This window comes from Eubalaena glacialis, chromosome 10 (genome assembly GCF_028564815.1).
Source record: "Eubalaena glacialis isolate mEubGla1 chromosome 10, mEubGla1.1.hap2.+ XY, whole genome shotgun sequence".
NCBI lineage: Eukaryota > Metazoa > Chordata > Mammalia > Artiodactyla > Balaenidae > Eubalaena > Eubalaena glacialis.
In genome coordinates, this window is record NC_083725.1 from 96,605,890 (window position 1) to 96,625,835 (window position 19,946).

Genomic DNA, 19,946 nt, shown 5'->3' on the forward strand with positions numbered 1-19,946 from the left:
TCTGCCTGCCAATGCAGGGGACACGGGTTCGAGCCCTGGTCTGGGAAGATCCCACATGCCGCGGGGCAACTGGGCCTGTGAGCCACAGCTACTGAGCCTGCGCGTCTGGAGCCTGTGCTCCGCAACAAGAGAGGCCGCGATAGTGAGAGGCCCGCGCACTGCGATGAAGAGTGGCCCCCGCTTGCCACAACTAGAGAAAGCCCTCGCACAGAAACGAAGACCCAACACAGCCAAAAATAATAAATAAATTAATGAATTAATTTAATTTTAAAAAAATTTAAAAAAAAAAAAGAATATTAACTTACAAACCTGCAGTGAGATGCTGAATGATCAGGTGGGCCAGAATACTTGTTTCCTGGTCTTTCCTGTTAATGGTCTTTCGTTAAGTAAAAGCCAATTCAGGGGAAGTACAACATTTTCAGAAGAAGAACTGGTTGATATTGGAGTCATCTTCCTCAGTCTGTAATATGCAAACCCAGACAGCATAGTCAATAAAGGAAATAGAGTGAATGTGGGACATCTTTTTTCGCATCCCATTTTCTGAGATATGGGTAGAATAAAATGCAAAATTCTTAATATAATGTTTAAGTTGAAATAGAAGACTTTGGGGCGATGCCCAGATCTCAGGAATAGGAGTTTGCCTCTGCCATCACGGAACTTTTCTGAATCTGTTCAAGAAGCACTGCCTTCCAGAAGAGTGTCAGCAACTCTGGGGCCACCACTGGCCATGCTCCCATCAGATGAAATTCCAAATATCCTTTTTTCAGAAAGAGTTAGAAAAATGCTCACTGAGCCTGGCCAATCTGTTACTTTAAAATACTTTCCCATGACAGTCGTATTATAGTTTCCACAATTACAGTTTTCTTAACTAATTGCCCATTAAATTGGTACTCTTCTTTATGGGGAAAGAAGGGATTTACTCACTGAGGTTTAGAAAACACTCTAATCTTACCACATTTATACCTACCTCTTAAAGTGGCTGTCCCCTGGGGAGAGTTACCTGTATCCATTCTATACTGATCCACACTGACTTCAGTGTCATTGGCTCATTCTTCCTGATTCCAGACATTGACCATGTCCCCGAATTTTCCCTCAGCCCAGAGTGGAATGGCACTCGCCAGCTGAATGACCTTAGCCAGTGATCGTAACTCTGAGTCTCAGATCCCTCGGCCATAGAACGGTGGTGAGAAGAGGGCTGCAGTGAGGAAGGGATGATAATTCGTGTAAAATGCTCAGCTCGGTCCTGGCATTTAGTAAGCACCTAACACATGTTAGCGGATGTTAATCAGAGTGCTTCCTATGGAGCCTAGCACATCAAATTACTAGATAAATGGTAGTCATTGTTATAAAAATATTCTCTTCTTTTCCCTGGGTTCCACTAGTTATCTCCCTTTCCCTGACAGTTCTGAGATTACATCTTCTTTTCCTTCTACTCTGTTACATTCTTTTAAGAGCGTGCTCTGTGCTCAGGGAAGCTTCACTTCTGCTTAAAGATGATTCTCAGGAACGACTGGGCCCCTCTAGCTGGAGGCCAGATTCTGGGAATCTGTGAAGAGATCTGGGTTTCAGAGAGAAAAACTTAAATAACCGGGTTGAGTCTTCCAATGACAGGCAAGAAGATGCCACAACCCACAACCATATGCCTCAATTTAACAAAACCATCTAAAAATGTCATTGTGGGAATATGAAAACTTGGATGGTTCTGTTTGTTATAATTCAGGGTTGGCAGTTGTGCCAGGAAGGGCAGAAACATTAGCATCATATGCTTAAATAAATGAAGCCACCAAAAAATGGAAATGGACTGAGAAATGACACAGCAGAGAGATGGGCCGTCAAACTGAACAACATCAAAGGCAGTTCTTCTGTTATTAAGGTTTCCTTTTGCCAACAAAAAATGAGGTCCTTATTTTAATGAAAAGAGAAATGGCTAGCAATACACAGTAGCAGTGATGATTCTTAACCCAAGTTCTTGCCAAGCCCTCTGTGCTATGATAATGTGGAAATCAACGGACAGGGTGGCAATTTAGAATGATAACTGTGATTACTTTTCAGCTTCCAAAAAGGAAGCACTCTGAGCTCTGCTGTAGGATAGTGGGAAGCTGGTGGTTCTAAATGCACTCGGCCAGGCTGATGGCATTTACATCGTGGAGAAGGTTACTGCTGGCAGCTGGGGATTTCTGCACTGCAGTTCAGGAGACCCTTGATCATATTTTACCCCTTGAATCTGGGAGGAAATTGGACTTGACACCTAATGACCAATCCAATTTTGCTAGCAGCCGTAATGAGTCTGTGCCAAGAGGAATGAAAACATCCTACAGCCTTCCTGTTGGTGTCGGGGATTCCGAGAAAGGATCAGGGTGAAAGCGTCTTCCCCACTAGAGGCCTTACAGATGCAACTAATAGTAATAATAATAGCACAATACCAGCTGCCCTCTCTTGCGCTCCCCGTATACAGGACATTAAGCTAAGTGCTACTGTCTCTTCTGATCTAACACCCACCCTATGAAGTCAACATTACTATCCCCGTGTGCTCCATGGGAAACTGAGGCCTGGAGAAGTGAAGAACCTTGCCCAAGGTGACACAGCTCTAAAGGGCAGAATGGGGTTAGAACTCAGGGCTCTCTAACTTCAAAGCCCATGCTCTTTCCACCCTCTGGCCAGGTGAGCCAGAGGATGTCCTAGCCTCTGATGAGAACTCAAATCTCCTAAACTTCAGAGTGTGATCTTATAAGGAAGCTTATCCAGTTTGATGGGATTTTGTCCATTCCTATCATTGCCCCTTGTAGGAGAGACATCTCCATCAGGATGGAAATGAGAATATTACAGCCCGTTTTCCTCCTCTCCCCTCAAAAACAAAGCAAAACAAAACCAAAAAACCCCTTCTGAAACCTTCATTAATGATGAGATATGCAGGCATATCAGGCAGGAGTTTGCATCCACCCCAACACTTGGCTTCAAGAAATGTTGCATTTCTTGTGTTTCTCCAAATCAAATTTGAATCTGTTCTGAGCTCCCATCTGGCCCAGTTTGGTGGGGTGGGAAAGGAAGGGGGGAGGAGGAATGGGAATTCAATGTCAGTTATTGCACAGAAGTCATTGGCAGCTTGCTGAAGGTGGAACAATGGGAGAGGGTCTACCCCAAGCAGTGTTGATGGGTGCTCAAGGATGGAGGGAACCCACCAAACCGAGAAGGTATCTGGAGACTGAAAAATGAGGCAGGTGGCTCCATATAATCAATGGATCAGTGTATTATAGGGTAACTTACATACAGGGTAGGATGGAGCAGATGGCGATCCAGAAGCATTCACAGCTGCACTCCACACCACAGAGGGGCCACTGGGACAATTTTACAGTTAACCTGGGGTATGGGGGTACGTGCTTGGAGACAGGGAGTGCATTCCTACGTCAAGACTTATGGTGGGTAATTAGTCTTGTGGGTGCGGGGACTACATCATGAAGGTCTTTATCATTGTTTGGAGAGTAACAGAGCACAGAGGCCCCCTGGACCTAATGGTCATTAAATAATATCTATTAACTACAAAGCCCTTGACGGCAGAGAAGTGATTTACCACGCAGTACAGTCTTGGGTAGGGTCAGTGGAAGGACAGGAGGAACTGAACGGGTCCAAGATGGCATCAGTTATGCTAGCAGCCAGACAATGGAGCGTTGCCCAGCTCCCAGGAGTCCACGAAGGTAGGTCGCTCTGTATTACCTGGGACAGCCTGGGCTGGGGCTCTTTGCCTTTGGACTGCCCCAAGGAAGCCCCCCTTGAAAACCGACAGAGTACCCAGCGTCTGGCAAATGCATACCCCTCTAAGCTTAATCATTCGAGTGAGTAAGAACCAGTTTGTACAGGAAGGCTGTGTGGAAAGGGAGAGAGGGAGGTAGGAGAAGGAGTATGTATCTCAGCTCACAAACTCAGGCGTGCAAGACATATCAGTTTATTTTCCTGTAATCTTCTAGCGCCAAAGGCTCAGTCTCAGTTCAGGGTTTCCCTCCCCATCTCTGATTAAAGCTTAGTGTGCGTGGGGGCAGGGGGAGGGGGAGCTAAATGGTGCAAAGCATGGTCAGGGTGGGGAGGAGGCTTCAGTACTTGGTCCCAGTTTGCTCTCATCTAATGACTCTGGCTGATGTCCCAGAGAGGTGCTTGTTTCCATCTAGTCTGCAGGTGTTAGTGCAGGTAGAGCACAGCTGTATCCTGGTCCTCCTGCTCACAAGCTCTCTCCAGATCCCTCCTTCCCCTCCTCCCATGCTTGAGCCTTCTCTCTCCCTCTCTCTCTGCCTCTCCCCTCTCCCCCTCTCTCTTTCACGTGCACGCGCGCACACACACACCCCCTTGCCCCTCTCCCCTCTCTAGCATCTTCCTTATATTTATTCTCTCCTCCACCTCCCCATCCCCCTGTGCTCCCAGATTGAGGCGGGACACAGAGCCGGCTTCTCCAGACCTTAGATCAGCATCTAAGCGCTCCTCTTCTTCCTAACCTAAGGGTGTTTAGAGGGCAGAGTGGTCTAAAAGTACCTCACTTCTTCCAAATCTCTTGTTTTGGCATCAGCCTTCAGTCTTGAGTGCTCTAAGGGCTTAGGTTTTTGATATTCAAAATCCTAAATTCTTGCAATTCAATAGCTTGGACTTTTGAAATGCCAGTAAGGGTTGGCTCTTGGGCCATCTTTAGTGGGGGTGGCCTTCCTTCCCTGGGGCAGGAAGGTGCGATGCCCTCACTGCTTGGGGCAGGGGAAGGGCCCTGGATTCAAGGAACCGTGGTGGCAAAGTCTTGGTTACTACAATTACTATATCAAAATATTATCTTGTCTCAAAAGGAAGAGAATATCATTTATTGAGTACCCACTATGTGCCAAATGTCATAGTAACATATAAAATGAGTCTTCTAAACAGCCTTTGAAATGGGGGTGTGATTCTGTTACTTTCATCACCTAACCAGAAAACAGACACAGAGAAGGTAAGTTACTCGAGGTCAAGCAGCTGGTAAAGATCAAGCCAGGCTTCAACTCCAGTTTTTTGTTTGTTTGTTTTTGTTTTTTTTTAATTGGAGTATAGTTGTTTTACAATGTTGTGTTAGTTTCTGCTGTACAACAAAGTGAATCAGATCCAGTTTTGTCTGACTCCAAACCCCTGCCCTCTGCATCACGCCACCCTTAGCTCAGAATTGCGAGATAGCACCCTTAACTGGCTATGTGATTTTGGACAAGTCAGTTCACCTCTCCGGGCTTCCCTTCCGGTATCTCCCTGTGTTAAGGTAAGAGGTGTGGTCTCCTGCTCATTCCAGCTTGAACCTTCTATGATTCCCAGGCCCTGGAAGCCTCAGTGTTGCTCCATCAGTAACTCCTGGTGAACTGACAGATCAAGATAAGCACTGGGTTTTCACCATGGAGTCAGTCTTCAATTACAGTGCCCTCTGTTTTCAACTAAATAAGAACTATCCGCTGGAAGATTCTACTTTGTGCACCAGGACGTAAAGTTATTTGTAGATGCATGCAGACTTAGACACTTGTTGTGCCCGGAGCAGTACTCGCAGGGTCAGCACCGTGCGGTGGAAGGGGCACCTTGCGGTGGAACCCAGCATTGTCGGCAGGAATGGAGAGATTGGCACATTCGCTCTGCCCTGAGGCTGACTTGCCGTCACAGGACAAGGGCCTCCAACGAGGGTGGGTGGCTTTGGCCTGTTGTTCCTCATGCCCCCACCAGTGCGAAGCCTGCGACCCCTGACCTGTTCCTCCAGCTGCAGCCTGCCCCTTTGACTTGTCACCCCTCTAGTGCTACCCCTTGAGGTTGATCTTCCCCCTCTGGATGGATGCACATGCACAAGGAGGGTCCAGCACACAGTGGGTCTCACCCGGGCTCATTCTCCACTGGGTTTGCTAGAAAGAATGGCCCTGACCCACCCCCTCGCCCCCTGCCCAGGGACATTAGGACTGGAACTTTGAGAAAACGGTGGTCACCTTCCCTTCTACTCTTACAACCAAACCTCTGAGCCCAAAGAGTGGCCTATTCTATTCTCACATCCAGGCTCCTTCCACCTCAGAGACCTGAGAGCTATTTATAACGACTGCCTGCAGTTCTGAGTGCCTGATCTCCTTTCTAGCCAGAGGACAGGGATCCCAAAAGATGGTGTCCTTGGGCGCCAGACTGGGCCCCTCACGGCCACTGCCACAGAACTTGGAACTAGGAAACTTGGAACTAGGTAACAGTTTTGAGCAATAGCTTCTAGTGGGATCCTAGTCACAAAGCAGCCCGCAGGGAGCCAGGTTCCAAACACATGGAAAGGGGAGCCAGAATGCGAATCCAGGAGGACTTAGAACTATGGGGGAACCGCACAGGGGAAGGTAGGAAGACACTGCTGGGGGGATTTTCCTCAGCCATTAGCACAGGGCACAGTAGGCTTTCTGCTTTTTATGTGGTCTCTGTGGCTGCAGGGAGCCCCGAGGATACAGACCAAAGGAGACCTTGATCTCCTGTGTAGTCTTGCTTTGTACCTGGAAAAATCATCCGAAGAACAAAATTCCCTTGGTACTTGTCAAAAGTTCAGAACTTTCAATCAATTCTTTGGAGAACTGTTACAAGACAGACAGACATAAAATGCATTTTCTTGGCTGGAAAACTGTGTTGACTACAGAATAAGCCTTCCAAGAACCAGGGATAAAAATAAGTTGTCTGTCTCCTCTACTGATATCATGAGAGGCCAGGAGAGAAGAGGGGCTATACTCCCCTTTCTCTATTGTGGGAAAGGCATATCCTTACTTGTTGGTTTGTTGATAATAATGGAATGCAAGCTGGAAGGACCTCCAGGACAATGATTTTCAAGCTCTGTAAAACCATAGGGTTCAGGGAGGTCCCCAGGGTGTCATCATGCAGGTAAGCAAAGGGCCAAAGTCACCTAGGCATCCCTACCCCCAACTTCAACCAGAGCAGTTCTGCTTTAATCTGTTTATGTATTCGGGTCATGTCAGAATGGTTTCATGGCTAAAGAAATGTTTGTTTGGAAGCTTATGAACTACTCCAATGCCGTATTTCACAAGGAAAACCAAAAACAGAAAAATGAGATGCAGAGAGACTGAAGGACATGTCCACAGAATGTGAATGGCTGAGTCAAGATGAGAGCCTGGGTCTCCTGACTCCTGGTTCACTCAACATTCATTCAACAAATAGTTATATAGCACTACTAGGTGCAAAGCACTTTGCTTGGTAAGGTGGGAGAGCCAGGATGAGAAAGATATGCTTGCTGAACCCCAAGGAGCTTAGGATCCAGTGGAGCTTAAGATTTTGGTTCCCTGAATACTACCTTAGCATACATACTGGGTTGGCCAGAAAACATCTTATGGAACATCTTATGGAAAAACCCAAACGAACTTTTTGGCCAACCCAATAGTTTACTGATGCTAAAAAGGAAAATGCAGCATGGTGATGTAGCTTTCCATATTGATTCAGCCAGTACCTCTAGATTTGGGCAAATGTTTTTTTCATTCTTGTTCTGGAAAATTACTGTTGCTGATACATTTCTAGGTTGACAGTTATTTTCTTTGAGCACTTTGAATACCATGGTCTTCTGGGTGCTGTTGAAAAGTCATCTGTCAGTCTAAATGTCATCCCTTTACAGGTGATATGCCTTTTTTTCCTCTGGCTGCTTTTAAGACCTTCTCTTTGTCTTTGGTATTCTACCATTTCACTACAGTGTATGTAGGTGTGTATTTTGTTTTATTTATCCTTCTTGTTGTATATTGTACTTCCTAAAATGATTAATTAATTTATTTCTATCAGTTTTGGAAAATTCTTAGTCATTGCTTCTTCAAATATTGTTTCTTCTTTCTCCAACTTTTCTCCTTTGGGACTTTGATTAACTGCATGTTAGACCTTCTTATTCCATCCTCTATATCTTTTACTTCTCGTTTATATTTTCTATCTTTTTTTTAATCCATTTAATGAGTTTCTTTTTTTTTTTGAATTTTTGAATTTTAGTTTATTTATTTTTTTATATGGCAGGTTCTTATTAGTCATTGTGGTACATATATACAATGGAATATTACTCAGCCATAAAAAGGAACGAAATTGGGTCATTTGTTAAGACATATATTTTCTATCTTCTTGTCTCTTTGTGTTTCATCCTTAGTAATCTCAATTCCATTTTCTAGTTTATTATTTCTTTCCATCTGTGATAAATCTATTACTTAATTCGCCTATATTGAGTGTTTTATTTCAGTAATTTTTTCACTTCTAAAAGTTCTATTTGTTCTTTTTCAAATCTGCTAGATCATTTCTGATAATGTTTCCGTCTGGTCAGTTATTTTCTTAAAACATTTCTTACCTTGTTACTTTCTGTTTTGTATCTGGAAATTTCAAACTCTAAAGTCCTTTAAGGTCTAAATTTGTTGTTTTTTTCTAACTTTCACTTATGTTTTCTGGTGTGTTTTCTGATATTTGATTATGAGCTCCTTTTTGCTTCATCTCAATCTGTGCCGATCCTGAGAGCCTAGATTAGGAATATCTCTTCCAAAGAGGACTTAACAATTGCTTCTGCCTGAGCCTGGGAGCGTTACCAACCTTCCTCCCTGGGAGGAGCCAATGTTAGCCCCTTCCAGGTTGGCTGTAAGGGTCTCAGTTTCACCTGCCTCACCTTGCCCTATCCCAGGCTTGATCTCTTAATTGATTACCAATATGGCATTTGTTTTCCAGGCAATCCCACCTTTCATGTTTGTTTACTACTCATTGTTTCTACCTCTGATTTCAGCTCACAGTTTTTATTTTAGTTTGCTGAGATGTGAGAGGGATGGGGTGGGTAGTGGGTGGAGTCCTTAAGATTTTCCTTACATCCTGCAATTCCTACATGCATTAAAAAGCCATGTTTTATCCAGGATCTACTTGTTATTTACTGGGTAGGCCCTCATGTGTAGGTAGTCTGCCATAATGCTGGAGGGAGAAGCCCTCATTCGGTTTAAAGAATCCTGTTTATGGATTCTCTCTGCTGCTACTTTCTGTCTGGATGCCTTCAGGTTTAAAGCCCTATGATCTTGTTCCTCAAGAGATCTGGCAGGCCTTGATACCTAAAGAAAAAAATGAATGAGAAGCACAAGCCAATCTTTGTCTTCGCAGAGAGCATTTCTAGATTTTCTCCTGCTCAAAGAGGCTGTGGCCTGGCTGTCTGGTCCTGTCTCTGACCATTTTCCTTTTCTCCCCTCCTGTGTTGATTAAAGTCTTCACTTTTGTGGCATTTCTGATCCCTTATCTTTGAATAGTGCTTTATAGATCGCAAAGTACTTACACATACACTCTCTTGCCTGATCTTCTTTGCACCCACCCCGTCTGAGCAAGGTATCCTTGTCCCCATTTCAGAAGAAGACACTGAGGCCCAGAGAGGTCACCTGACTTGCTTAGGGACATAAAGTCTATTCATCAGCAACTTAGGGCCTCCACCCATACTTCCTGACTCCAGACCCATTGCTTTCCCCCACTAAACCCACTTTCCATGAGTGAGAAAGTAAACACAATCAATGATTCATTCCTTATCTAATATTTATTGCTCATCCATGATATAACAGGCACTGTTCCAGGCGTGAGGATGCAGCTGAGAACAAATCCCTTGCCCTCATTACAGTCTAGTTTGTGGCAGATAATAAATAAGCAATGATATAATACCAGAGTGACAACTGCTATGCCAAAAAATAAAACAGAATATGGAGACAGAGTAAATGGGGCTCGCAGGGAATATGGGGCTGGATGAAGGAAATGAAGGAAGGAGCCACGGAAAGGACTGGGAGAGAAGCATCCCAGGGGGAAGGAGCAGCATGTACAAAGCCCGAGGCAGGAAAGAACTTGGCAGATTCTAAGAACAACTGAAGGACTCTGTGACTGCAGTGGCCCAGCAAAGGGGAGAATGGTGGCAGATGAGATAGAAGAGCGGGCCGGGGAACATGTTAAGGGAGATCAAAGGGGAAAGTTTGAGAAAAGAAGGAAAGTCTAACCCTCGGAAGTTTGCTTCCCTTTTAGGTAAGAAGAACCTGTGTGTTGATGGGCACCGGGTTTTAACACATCTCCCTCTATTTGCTCATCTCTTTCACAGGCCTACAGGTTTTCCCAGCTTCCTGAAATGGTCATGGGCTCTCCCCCTCCACCTGTGCCTCCGCGGACTGGCCCAGTGGCTGTCGCTTCTCTCAGGCGGTAACACATTCCTTTCTTTGCCTTGTTTGGAATATTTGCAGAGGATTTGGTCCTGTGTGCCCCGCCCTGACAGATTTCCTTCCTGCCCTGCCCCATTCAGGGTGCATCACCTGTACAGACAACCATGTGCCTGGGGCACCCCAAGTACCATGAAGGAAGGAAGTGGGGACCACAGAGGGTTGACCTACTCTCTTACCATTGAAAACTGAAAGTCCTGTAGAACCCACAATTGAAAAAACCCAAGGTCAACTGCCCCATAACTTGACCTTGAGCATCTAAAAATTACTCCAACTTGGGCCACCACAACAGCTGCCTCAAGTCTGGGCACCTCCTGCCAGGTGTGTGCACCCAGAAGGCCCTTTGTTATTGAGGGGTGGTGTCCGAGAGGCTGGGGAGCAGCATGTCTAGGCTCCTGCCCTAACTCTTGACTTCCAAGATGGGGAGGATGAAAGCACACGAACTTGGATAGGTCAGCTGTGAAGCATATATTCAGCATTCTCTTTGCTCTGTAATAATATAAAAAGCACATGTTTTAAATAAAGATAGACAAGAAACAACAGCCAAGAGCCCTGGGGGAGGTTGGAATAGTCATCATGTCCAAGGCCAGGAGAGACAACCGTGCCCTGGGGCCTGTACGGGCCACTGCCCTGGCCCTCCTACCATAGCTTCCTCCAACATGCTAATCACACACTATTTGTGGGCCACAGGTCTGAACTTTGTCAAAATGGTGAAAAGAAATGAGTTTTCCTCAGAAACGACCTGCCTTCATTTCCAGCAGTTTAGGATGCCGAGCTGTGTGTAGACACCACCCTTTGACCCCAGTCAAGCTCAGGGTGGGATGGGAAGCAGCAGACCAGGGTTCCACCCTAACCTGCCAGTAAGTGCTGTGTAACTCCAGGCACATTGCCTCACCTGTCTGGCTCCTGTTTCCTTATCTGTAAAATGAGGGCAATGACCTAAATGATCTCAAAGGCTCTGGGAGTCCTCAAAGGCGGCCGAGTGTACAGAGCAGAACCCAGGGATTTTCCTAGGATGGTTTTCTAAAGGAGTAGCAGATGACTGGAAACAGCCTGTGGGAAGCCAGGGCTGTGGGAGTGAGCAAACGGGAGGAGGGACGGAGAAAGGAAGGGAGACCCTATACTACTGAGTCCCCAGCAACCCACCCTGATGTGTAGTTTAATCCTCACAGCCTGTGTTTGACCCTCCCTCGGGAACAGTTACTCCTGAGGGTTCTGGATTGGAGGAGCTTTTCAATCAGTCGTTTGAGCTATGTTTGCTGAAGGCCAGCACCTATTTCTTATTTCTTCTCTCAACCACCAGTCTCCTCTCATGTCCTTCTGCACCGTCTGCCATCCTTGCCAAATATCAGGAGGTCACTGCCCTCCTTATGAACCCAGAGGGTTAGACCAGGGAAGAACCTTTGAGATGGAGTCACCCTCCCCTTTCATTTTACAGATGAGGAACTGGGGCTCAGAGAGAGGAGGCAGCCAGAACCCAGGCTCCCGATGCACTCCCTTACCGCGCCTCTATTCTGCTCTTACTGTGACAGCCTGCCTCTGCTTAGAGGGTGGCCCTGTGGGCTGGCAGCCTTTGCCTCCCTCCACTTTAATTTTAGGAGAGCCCGAAGTGACTCTACCAAGGGGAAGAAAGAGACTGGCTACAGCACCCTTTATACTAGGGGGAGAGGCCCGTGCCCTCACCCCAGCCCCCCTCTTCTTACATGGCTTTCTGAGCCATAAGTGGAGAGAGGTGTTAAATGCGCCAGATTCTCTGCTTGCCTGTGGAACTTAAAAAAAAAAAAAAAAAAAAGTGTTCTCTCATTCATAATGCCCAGAAAGTACTAGGCTCCTGCTTCCGGGAGCAGCCAGAGCTTCCCAGAGCCTAGGGCTTCTTGCTTCCTGCCAGTAGCAGCAGGGAACGCGGTCCCCGCAGCCCTCCAGGGTCTCGGTCCCGCTGTCAGGAGGGGGAGCGGCGGCGCGCTCCAGACGGAGCCTTCCCATTGGCTGCCGATGATGTCATCACCTGCCAGGTCGACCATCCCCAGCTAAGACCCAGCGCTAATTCTTGGCTCATTTTTATGTGGAAATTAAGTGTTCTACTCCCCAGAGACATGAGAGTCACCCTCAGGGGAGCAATGACCTTGAATATCTAAAAATGACTCCAGCTCGGGCCACCGCAATGGCTGCTCCAGGTCTGGGCGTGTAGGCCCCCTTTGTTATTCGGGGGCAAACCCAGGCCTGAGGACCCCGCCGTCGTGGGGCTTGGAGGCCGAAGCCATCCCCCGGCCGTGATCTGCCCCGGGAGCCCCGCCTCGCCCGGCCGGCCGCGGTCCCGGAAGGCGGCTAAGGCGACCCCTCTCCCCTCTCAGGTCCACCTCGGATGTTGGGAGCAAGACCAGGATGGCCGAGTCCGCGGGGCCTGAGCCCGCCCAGCTGCACGACAGCGCCTCCTTCGCGCAGGTGTCCCGAGGCCCTGTGTCTGTGACTCAGTTGGATCAGTCGGCTTTAAATTACTCAGGTGGGCAAGAGGAGAAAAGCCTGGAAGAAGCCGGCGCTCTGCGCCAGCCCCCGCGCTGTGCACTTTGTCCTCCCCGCTCTCCACCTTCTACCCGCCACCGTCAGGAATCAAAGCAACTGTATTTCTGGATCCCCTCTGGACTTCAGTAGCCCCGGCTAGAAGAGCTACTGCTTTTATTTCTTAAAAAGATCTGAAATCTGACAAAATATTAAGATAGGTTACGGTCAGGGTGGATGTTCATATTTTGCCAGACTTAAGGCCTTTTAAAAAATTATTATATATATCTTTAAAGCATTCCAGATACAACTATCCACTCCCAACTCATTCCCCTTCTCCCCGGAGATAATCACAGTCTTTAAGTCATGGGCTTTCACTACATATGTATATCTATACAATAGTATATATTAATGCTTTGTATATTTTAAATTTCCATAAGTGATGTTAAGCTATACCTTTCCTTTTGCACTATGTTTTCTTGGCTTAACATTGTTTTCAGGAGTTCTCCAAGTTGCTACACACATATTGATCTAGTTCATTTGTTTACACTGCCATATGGTATTCCATTATGTGATATGCCACCATTTATCCTATCCTCTAGTGAGAGACATATTGGTTGTTTCCAATTTTTTGCTATTACAAACAATGTCAATGAACATGGAGGTTTGAACATGCCCTAATGGGTTTTTTCATTTATCCAAACCATACCTTTTAGGCTAAAACTGCAAACACCCGGTTGTCAACACTTACTAAAGCATACTGTGTCCAGAAATGCCACCAGTGAAATCTATTCCTTTTGGTTCCTCTTCTTGGCTCTTGAAAAATACCCATCCTCCTGGGAGGAAAACACCTGGCACCCCAGCAGGTCAGGGGTGTTGGGATGGGGATGGGGGAGTTGGTGAGGGCTCGGCAAGGAATGTTGAGCTATCACTTCTCTAGAAACCTAGGTCTGAGTCCCAGCAGGTGATGCCTCCACTACTGTCTGGGCAGGTGAGCAGGGCTGGGGCTGCAGGTGGAGGTGTGATGCCTTCCCATCAGCCCTTCCCCCAAGGCCAGAGTCCTCCCATTTCCCAGCTTCCCCCAGCTTGTGCATATGTCAACCCAGTGGGCGAGGTGCCGGCCTAATCTCGCCCGTCCATCTCCTCCATGCCAGGTAATACAGTGCCGGCAGTGTTCGCCATCCCAGCTGCCAACAGACCCGGCTTCACCGGCTACTTCATCCCGACGCCTCCCTCGTCCTACAGGAGCCAGGCCTGGATGTCTTACGCAGGAGAGAATGAGCTCCCGAGCCAGTGGGCTGATTCGGTGAGACCCTCGCTGATTCCCTCACAACTTTACCTGCTTGACACCCTTCAGGGAGAAAAGGGATGTGAGGCTGAGACTGAGTGTTTTGTTATCTCAGGCCCCCTCCCACCAGCCAGATGGCTGAAATCAGCTATTAGAGGAGACAGTGCAGGGGAGGGGGTGTGATGTCCTTTGACACAGGAGCCTTCAGTCAGATTCCACCTCTTTCCGGAGGGCATCCTTAATCAAATACAGTTTTATAATAACTACCATTTTTTGAGTATTTTCTATGTGCCAGACACTATATTAGATGTTCTATTTATGTTATCTTATTTAATCTTCACAAGACCTATCATGTAGGTATTATTCCCCTGATGTGTCCAGCAGTCAAACCTGCATCTTTCTGGCTCCAAAGCCTTTACTAAATTTGTTCCTTTCAGCTTTAAAATCCTGTGAAAAATTTAGATGCAATACCAGAAAATGAAGTATTAGAAACCCAAGACTGAATTACTTTGCATGTAGATCTAAAGCTTTCTGCCTGTCTTCCAGCTGAAGACTGTCTTGTCATGGTCTCCTGGTTTCTTCCTTCATTATACTAGTAGGAGCTTATGGCACAGTGGACCTGGCCCAGCCTGGACCAAAGAGGGGCAGCAACCAGATGAACCTGGATATTCACACCCAAACCTGCCTCTGAGCCACCTGTCAAGCGCTGCCAAGTGAAAAACAAAAAACAAGCAAATAAAAATAGCACAATCATGGCCTCTAGAATGAGTTGCTCCACTCCCTGTGTGAGATCATCCATCATGGATAAGAAAGGCAGGCTGTTTCCTAGGGCCCCGTGGTGCTGTATGTCATTTTAGGGTTTGGTCTCAGCATTTGAAATACATCCTAGATTTAGGAAACACATTGACACCTGTGTCATCTTTTCTCTCTGTTCAAACCCCTGGGATCCATACTTTCTACCCCTACAGGTTCAATTCAACCTCAGCGTTGGTGTCTGTTCTTATTGTAGTGATGCCACATTTAAACAAGATCATCAGGGTAAAACTACCCTACGTATATTAATTTTCCTAATAATCAAAGCTATTCCTTTAATTTCCAAAATATTTTAAAAATGTATGCCACCCTGAATTTTTAAATTCTGGAATGAATTACATCCTTCTCCCCTCCTTCTTTAAAAGAAAAACATAATTTAATTTGTCTTTAACAAATGATTCAGCGTCATTATTATGCTCACTGTACTAAAATAACATTTGTCAGATGGGCTCTGACGGTTTGTAGGATTATTGCCCCTATGTCAGACATCTCTAAACTATTACAATTTTTGGAATTATTATAAGGCTTAGTATGTTTTTTCTTTCTCTGACCTTGCTCCCAGCTCACACCTTGCTGTCAATTTCCCCACTTTCAGATATATACTCACCCTTAAATATGCTTTTCCTAATGCTCTGTTATCTGCAAATGAGGCATGTCTGAGCTCATTAGAATTGTTTGTAGAGCTGGAGTAAATAGGCTCTGAGAGAGTAACTGGAGGGGTTCCCTACTGTTCAGTCTACAAATCTTAATGCGGGAGTGTATGGCATCTCTTATGGTTGTTTGTGGGCCTTTTTTGCTTCCTTTGTCGTGCCCAGCTCTTCTAAACAGCTGAAATCACTGGGTGTGAGTGATCAGTTCAGAGGTTATTCATAATTCCACTTGCAGTCTAAACATAATGTGTACTTTTCAGAAAGTAGTTGATACTTGTGCTAATTAGGCAGTAGACCTGCAGCTTTGTCAGCTCACCCCCTGCATGCAGGGTGCCCTGGGTGCTTTGCAGGAGTCAGCAAAAGTATTTACAAAACCTTGTCCCTTGCCTTCAATACTTACAGATAATACTTAGCCAGGCTTATGGTGACATCCAGATACCTTTGGGTTCATGTTGCCTTAAAGATGAAGGAAAAGGAGCCCAGCAAATCAAAACTTAATCTTTTGGACATGATGACTTGATCACCATGCCACCCCCCATTGTGAGGGAGTGCTAGTTTCTATTAGTTGTTTTTAAGAGGAAAGTGATTGCTGCAGCCTAAATGGGTCTTTCCTGGAGCCCCATTACCACCTGCAGTTAAGCAGGGCGGCGTGCCCATGCGTGGAGCACAGCAGCCAGGAACCAAGCTGGGAGGTCAGGTGCTTTATTGCATTTGAAATTCAGCACAGGAGGCTCAGAGGGACCAGATGTCGGCTTGAGAAAGCTACTCCAGTGGGGAAAATGTTCACCTTCCACATCCATGTGAGAAGAAAAAAGCCCCCACCATCATTTGGATGTCTGACCTTCCTGATCCCAGGTATCCAGATATAAGGAGCTAGCTTGTATAAAATCACCTGGACCTGGCTTGACAAATAAGTTTCATCCTTGGTGCTGGATGGAGAGGGATTGAGAGGGGGTTCCCAGGCTCATCAGGAAAGTGTGCTGTGATCAATAGGTGATGCCTGCCACAGGCACTGGCTAGGGAAGGAGTGGTGTTTGCCAGCCCTGGATTTTGGCCCGCAAGGTGTGGTGGCTCCTGCCTTCATCTACTGTAAGGGAGGACGAGTGTGTCATCTCCTCATCTTCCCTGCTTCTGAGTATTACCCTGAGGCCACTCCAGTGGCGTCAGGTGTCCCTGGCCTGTCCCAGCCACAAGCACCAAGTTGCTTAATGCTGCAGAACTGGGAAGTCTCAAGAGTTGGACACTGACCCTCAGCTCCAGCTGAACTTGCAATGCAGGGAAAGGGGACATGGCAGCTTCCTTCACAAACATATGGCACCAGTTGGTCATCCTTCGGTGATTTTCAAATTGTGCCGCTCAGAACCCCAGGTCTGAGACACTCCCTACTGTGTACCATGCACAGTTGTGGGCACTGGTGCACAGTGGTAAGCAGGTGAGACACAGTTCTGCCTTCACAGTCGATGCCTGAGACAGACGATGGTATTGTGAGTGATGACTGTTACGCTAGACAAAGTGCATGGAAGGACCTTACAGGGAGCCCTCAGCTAATATAGGACTGGGGAAGGTCTCCCGGAAGAAAGGGAGCTTGAGCTGAGACCTGACAGGCAAGTCCCGTGTCCTGGCCTTGGCTCTCTGTTAGCCCCCAGTCACCTGTGCGTTCCCAGCTGTGTGGCCCAAGGGCTTGGACAGTCTGGCTCTGATTTTCCTCTAAGATGCAAGTGAAATATATTTGCTACTTTGTCTTCCTTTACCAGGTCTTGTAGGGAAATTAAAGCCCCAAACTTTGGGACATCCATCCCATCACTTCTTCCCTCACTCGGGTCCTTCCCGACTCTTACCTGGTCCATTGAGGTAGCCTCAGAACTTATCTCCTCTCCACCTCCAGTGGGTCCACCTCCAGAGTGTCCTTCCTAAAATACAGACCTTTCCTCTGCCTGACACCCATTGGTGGCTCCCAGGCCAGGCCTTCTCCGGAGGGGTTGTCAGAACCTCTGGCAGGGACTGGGAGAGGCCTGCTTTCCTACTACACATTTGCCCATGCAAAATTCTGAATCCTCACCCAACCCCATCCCACTCCATCCTCACCAGCGCCCAAAGAGACATCTCTGTAAAGAATGGAAACACACTCAATTCCTTAGAAGTGTGCCATAGAAAACTTTACTCCATAGCCTGGCGTTCAGCAGCTTTTTGATCTGGCCCTGACTGCCTGTCTTCCTGAGCTCCCCTCATACCCCACATATCCTCTCTGGTCAGACCAAATCACTGAACCTCCCTGGGTGCACCTTCCTCTGTGTACCTCCAGGCCTCTGCATTGCTTTTCCCTCTGCCTGGAACGCCCCTCCCACCTTGTCTTCTGAAAAACAGCCTCTTCATCTTCCAGACTCAGCTAAGCTGCTTCTCCCAGAAAGCTGCCTGACTCCTTACATGTGTCCCATTCACGGTAGCACCCCATACCTACATCATCTATGAGCATTTATCTTGCAGTGTTGCAGTTAACATTATGGGATATAAAGGCCTTTTGTGGATTACCGTGGAACAGCATCCCCTTTTATGGCACTGTTTCTGCAGGAAAGTTGATCCTGAATTCCAGATCATTGCCCTGTCCTTATTACTATAAGTGTCCATATATTAAAGCATAGAACTGTGTATCTTCCACTTCTAATGAAAAGAGAAATTTTTTTCAAGAAACTAAGATCATATTCCAGATCCAAGACAGTATAGTGCAGTGACTAACTCCCAGCCTGGAAATGCATCTCTCAGTGGCTTGTTAGCTGTGGCACCTTCGATTGCGGCACTGTTTGCTTCAGTTTCCTCCTCTTTAAAATAAGGGTAACAATACCTACCTCCTAGGTTGTTGTTTTGAGAATTAAATGAGACCACGATTGGAAAGCCCTTAGCACAGGGCTCATTCAGTGTTAGCTGTTATCATCAGTGATAAATCCCTGAGTCCTTTTTTTTTTTAAAATATATAATTAAAGTCTATTTAATTTTTTTAACATCTTTATTGGAGTATAATTGCTTAACAATGTTGTGTTAGTTTCTGCTGTATAACAAAGTGAATCAGCTATACGGATATATATATATCCCCATATCCCCATATACCCTCCCCGTTGCATCTCCCTCCCACCCTCCCTATCTCACCCCTCTAGGTAGTCACAAAGCACTGAGCTGATCTCCCTGTGCTATGCAGCTGCTTCCCGCTAGCTATCTATTTTACATTTGGTAGTGTACATGTGTCAGTGCTACACTCTTACTTCGTCCCAGCTTACCCTTCCCCCTCCCTGTGTCCTCAAGTCCATTCTCTATGTCTGCATCTTTATTTCTGCCCTGCCACTAGGTTCATGAGTACTGTTTTTTTTTACATTCCATATATATGCGTTAGCATACAGTATTTGTTTTTCTCTTTCTCACTTACTTCACTCTGTATGACAGACTCTAGGTCCATCCATCTCACTACAAATAACTCAATTTCGTTTCTTTTTATGACTGAGTAATATTCCATTGTATATATGTGCCACATCTTCTTTATCCATTCATCTGTCGATGGACACTTAGGTTGCTTCCATGTCCTGGCTATTGTAAAGAGTGCTTCAGTGAACATTGTGGTACCATGTCTCTTTTTGAATTATGGTTTTCTCAGGGTACATGCCCAGTAGTGGGATTGCTGGGTCATATGGTAGTTCTATTTTTAGTTTTTTAAGGAACCTCCATACTGTTCTCCGTAGTGGCTGTATCAATTTACATTCCCACCAGCAGTTCAAGAGGGTTCTCTTTTCTCCACACCCTCTCCAGCATTTATTGTTTGTAGATTTTTTGATGATGCAATCTGACCGGTGTGAGGTGATACCTCATTGTGGTTTTGATTTGCATTTCTCTAATGATTAATGATGTTGAGCATCCTTTCGTGTATTTGTTGGCAATCTGTATGTCTTCTTTGGAAAATGTCTATTTAGGTCTTCTGCCCATTTTTGGATTGGGTTGTTTGTTTTTTTGATATTGAGCTGCATGAGCTGCTTGTATATTTTGGAGATTAATCCTTTGTCAGTTGCTTCGTTTGCAAATATTTTCTCCCATTCTGAAGGTTGTCTTTTCGTCTTGTTTATGGTTTCCTTTGTTGTGCAAAAGCTTTTAAGTTTTATTATGTCCCATTTGTTTATTTTTGTTTTTATTCCCATTTCTCTAGGAGGTGAGTCAAAAAGGATCTTGCTGTGATTTATGTCATGGAGTGTTCTGCCTATGTTTTCCCTCTGAGAGTTTTATAGTGTCTGGCCTTACATTTAGGTCTTTAATCCATTTTGAGTTTATTTTTGTGTATGGTGTTAAGGAGTGTTCTAATTTCATTCTTTTACATCTAGCTGTCCAGTTTTCCCAGCACCACTTATTGAAGAGGCTGTCTTTTCTCCATTGTATATTCTTGACTCCTTTATCAAAAATAAGGTGACCATAGGTGCGTGGGTTTATCTCTGGGCTTTCTATCCTGTTCCATTGATCTATATTTCTGTTTTTGTGCCAGTA

General features: G+C 46.0%; 1 protein-coding gene across 1 annotated transcript in view; it reads left to right on the plus strand.

Moving 5' to 3' along the window:
- The window catches only part of KIAA1549L (KIAA1549 like), a 294,252-nt gene that overhangs the window by 267,503 nt on the left and 6,803 nt on the right, over window positions 1–19,946 (plus strand). Inside the window, exons 21-23 of the mRNA XM_061203754.1 lie at window positions 10,070–10,167; window positions 12,536–12,684; window positions 13,835–13,986. Of these exons, the coding sequence (XP_061059737.1) occupies window positions 10,070–10,167; window positions 12,536–12,684; window positions 13,835–13,986 (399 nt within the window). The remainder of the gene's footprint in view (window positions 1–10,069; window positions 10,168–12,535; window positions 12,685–13,834; window positions 13,987–19,946) is intronic.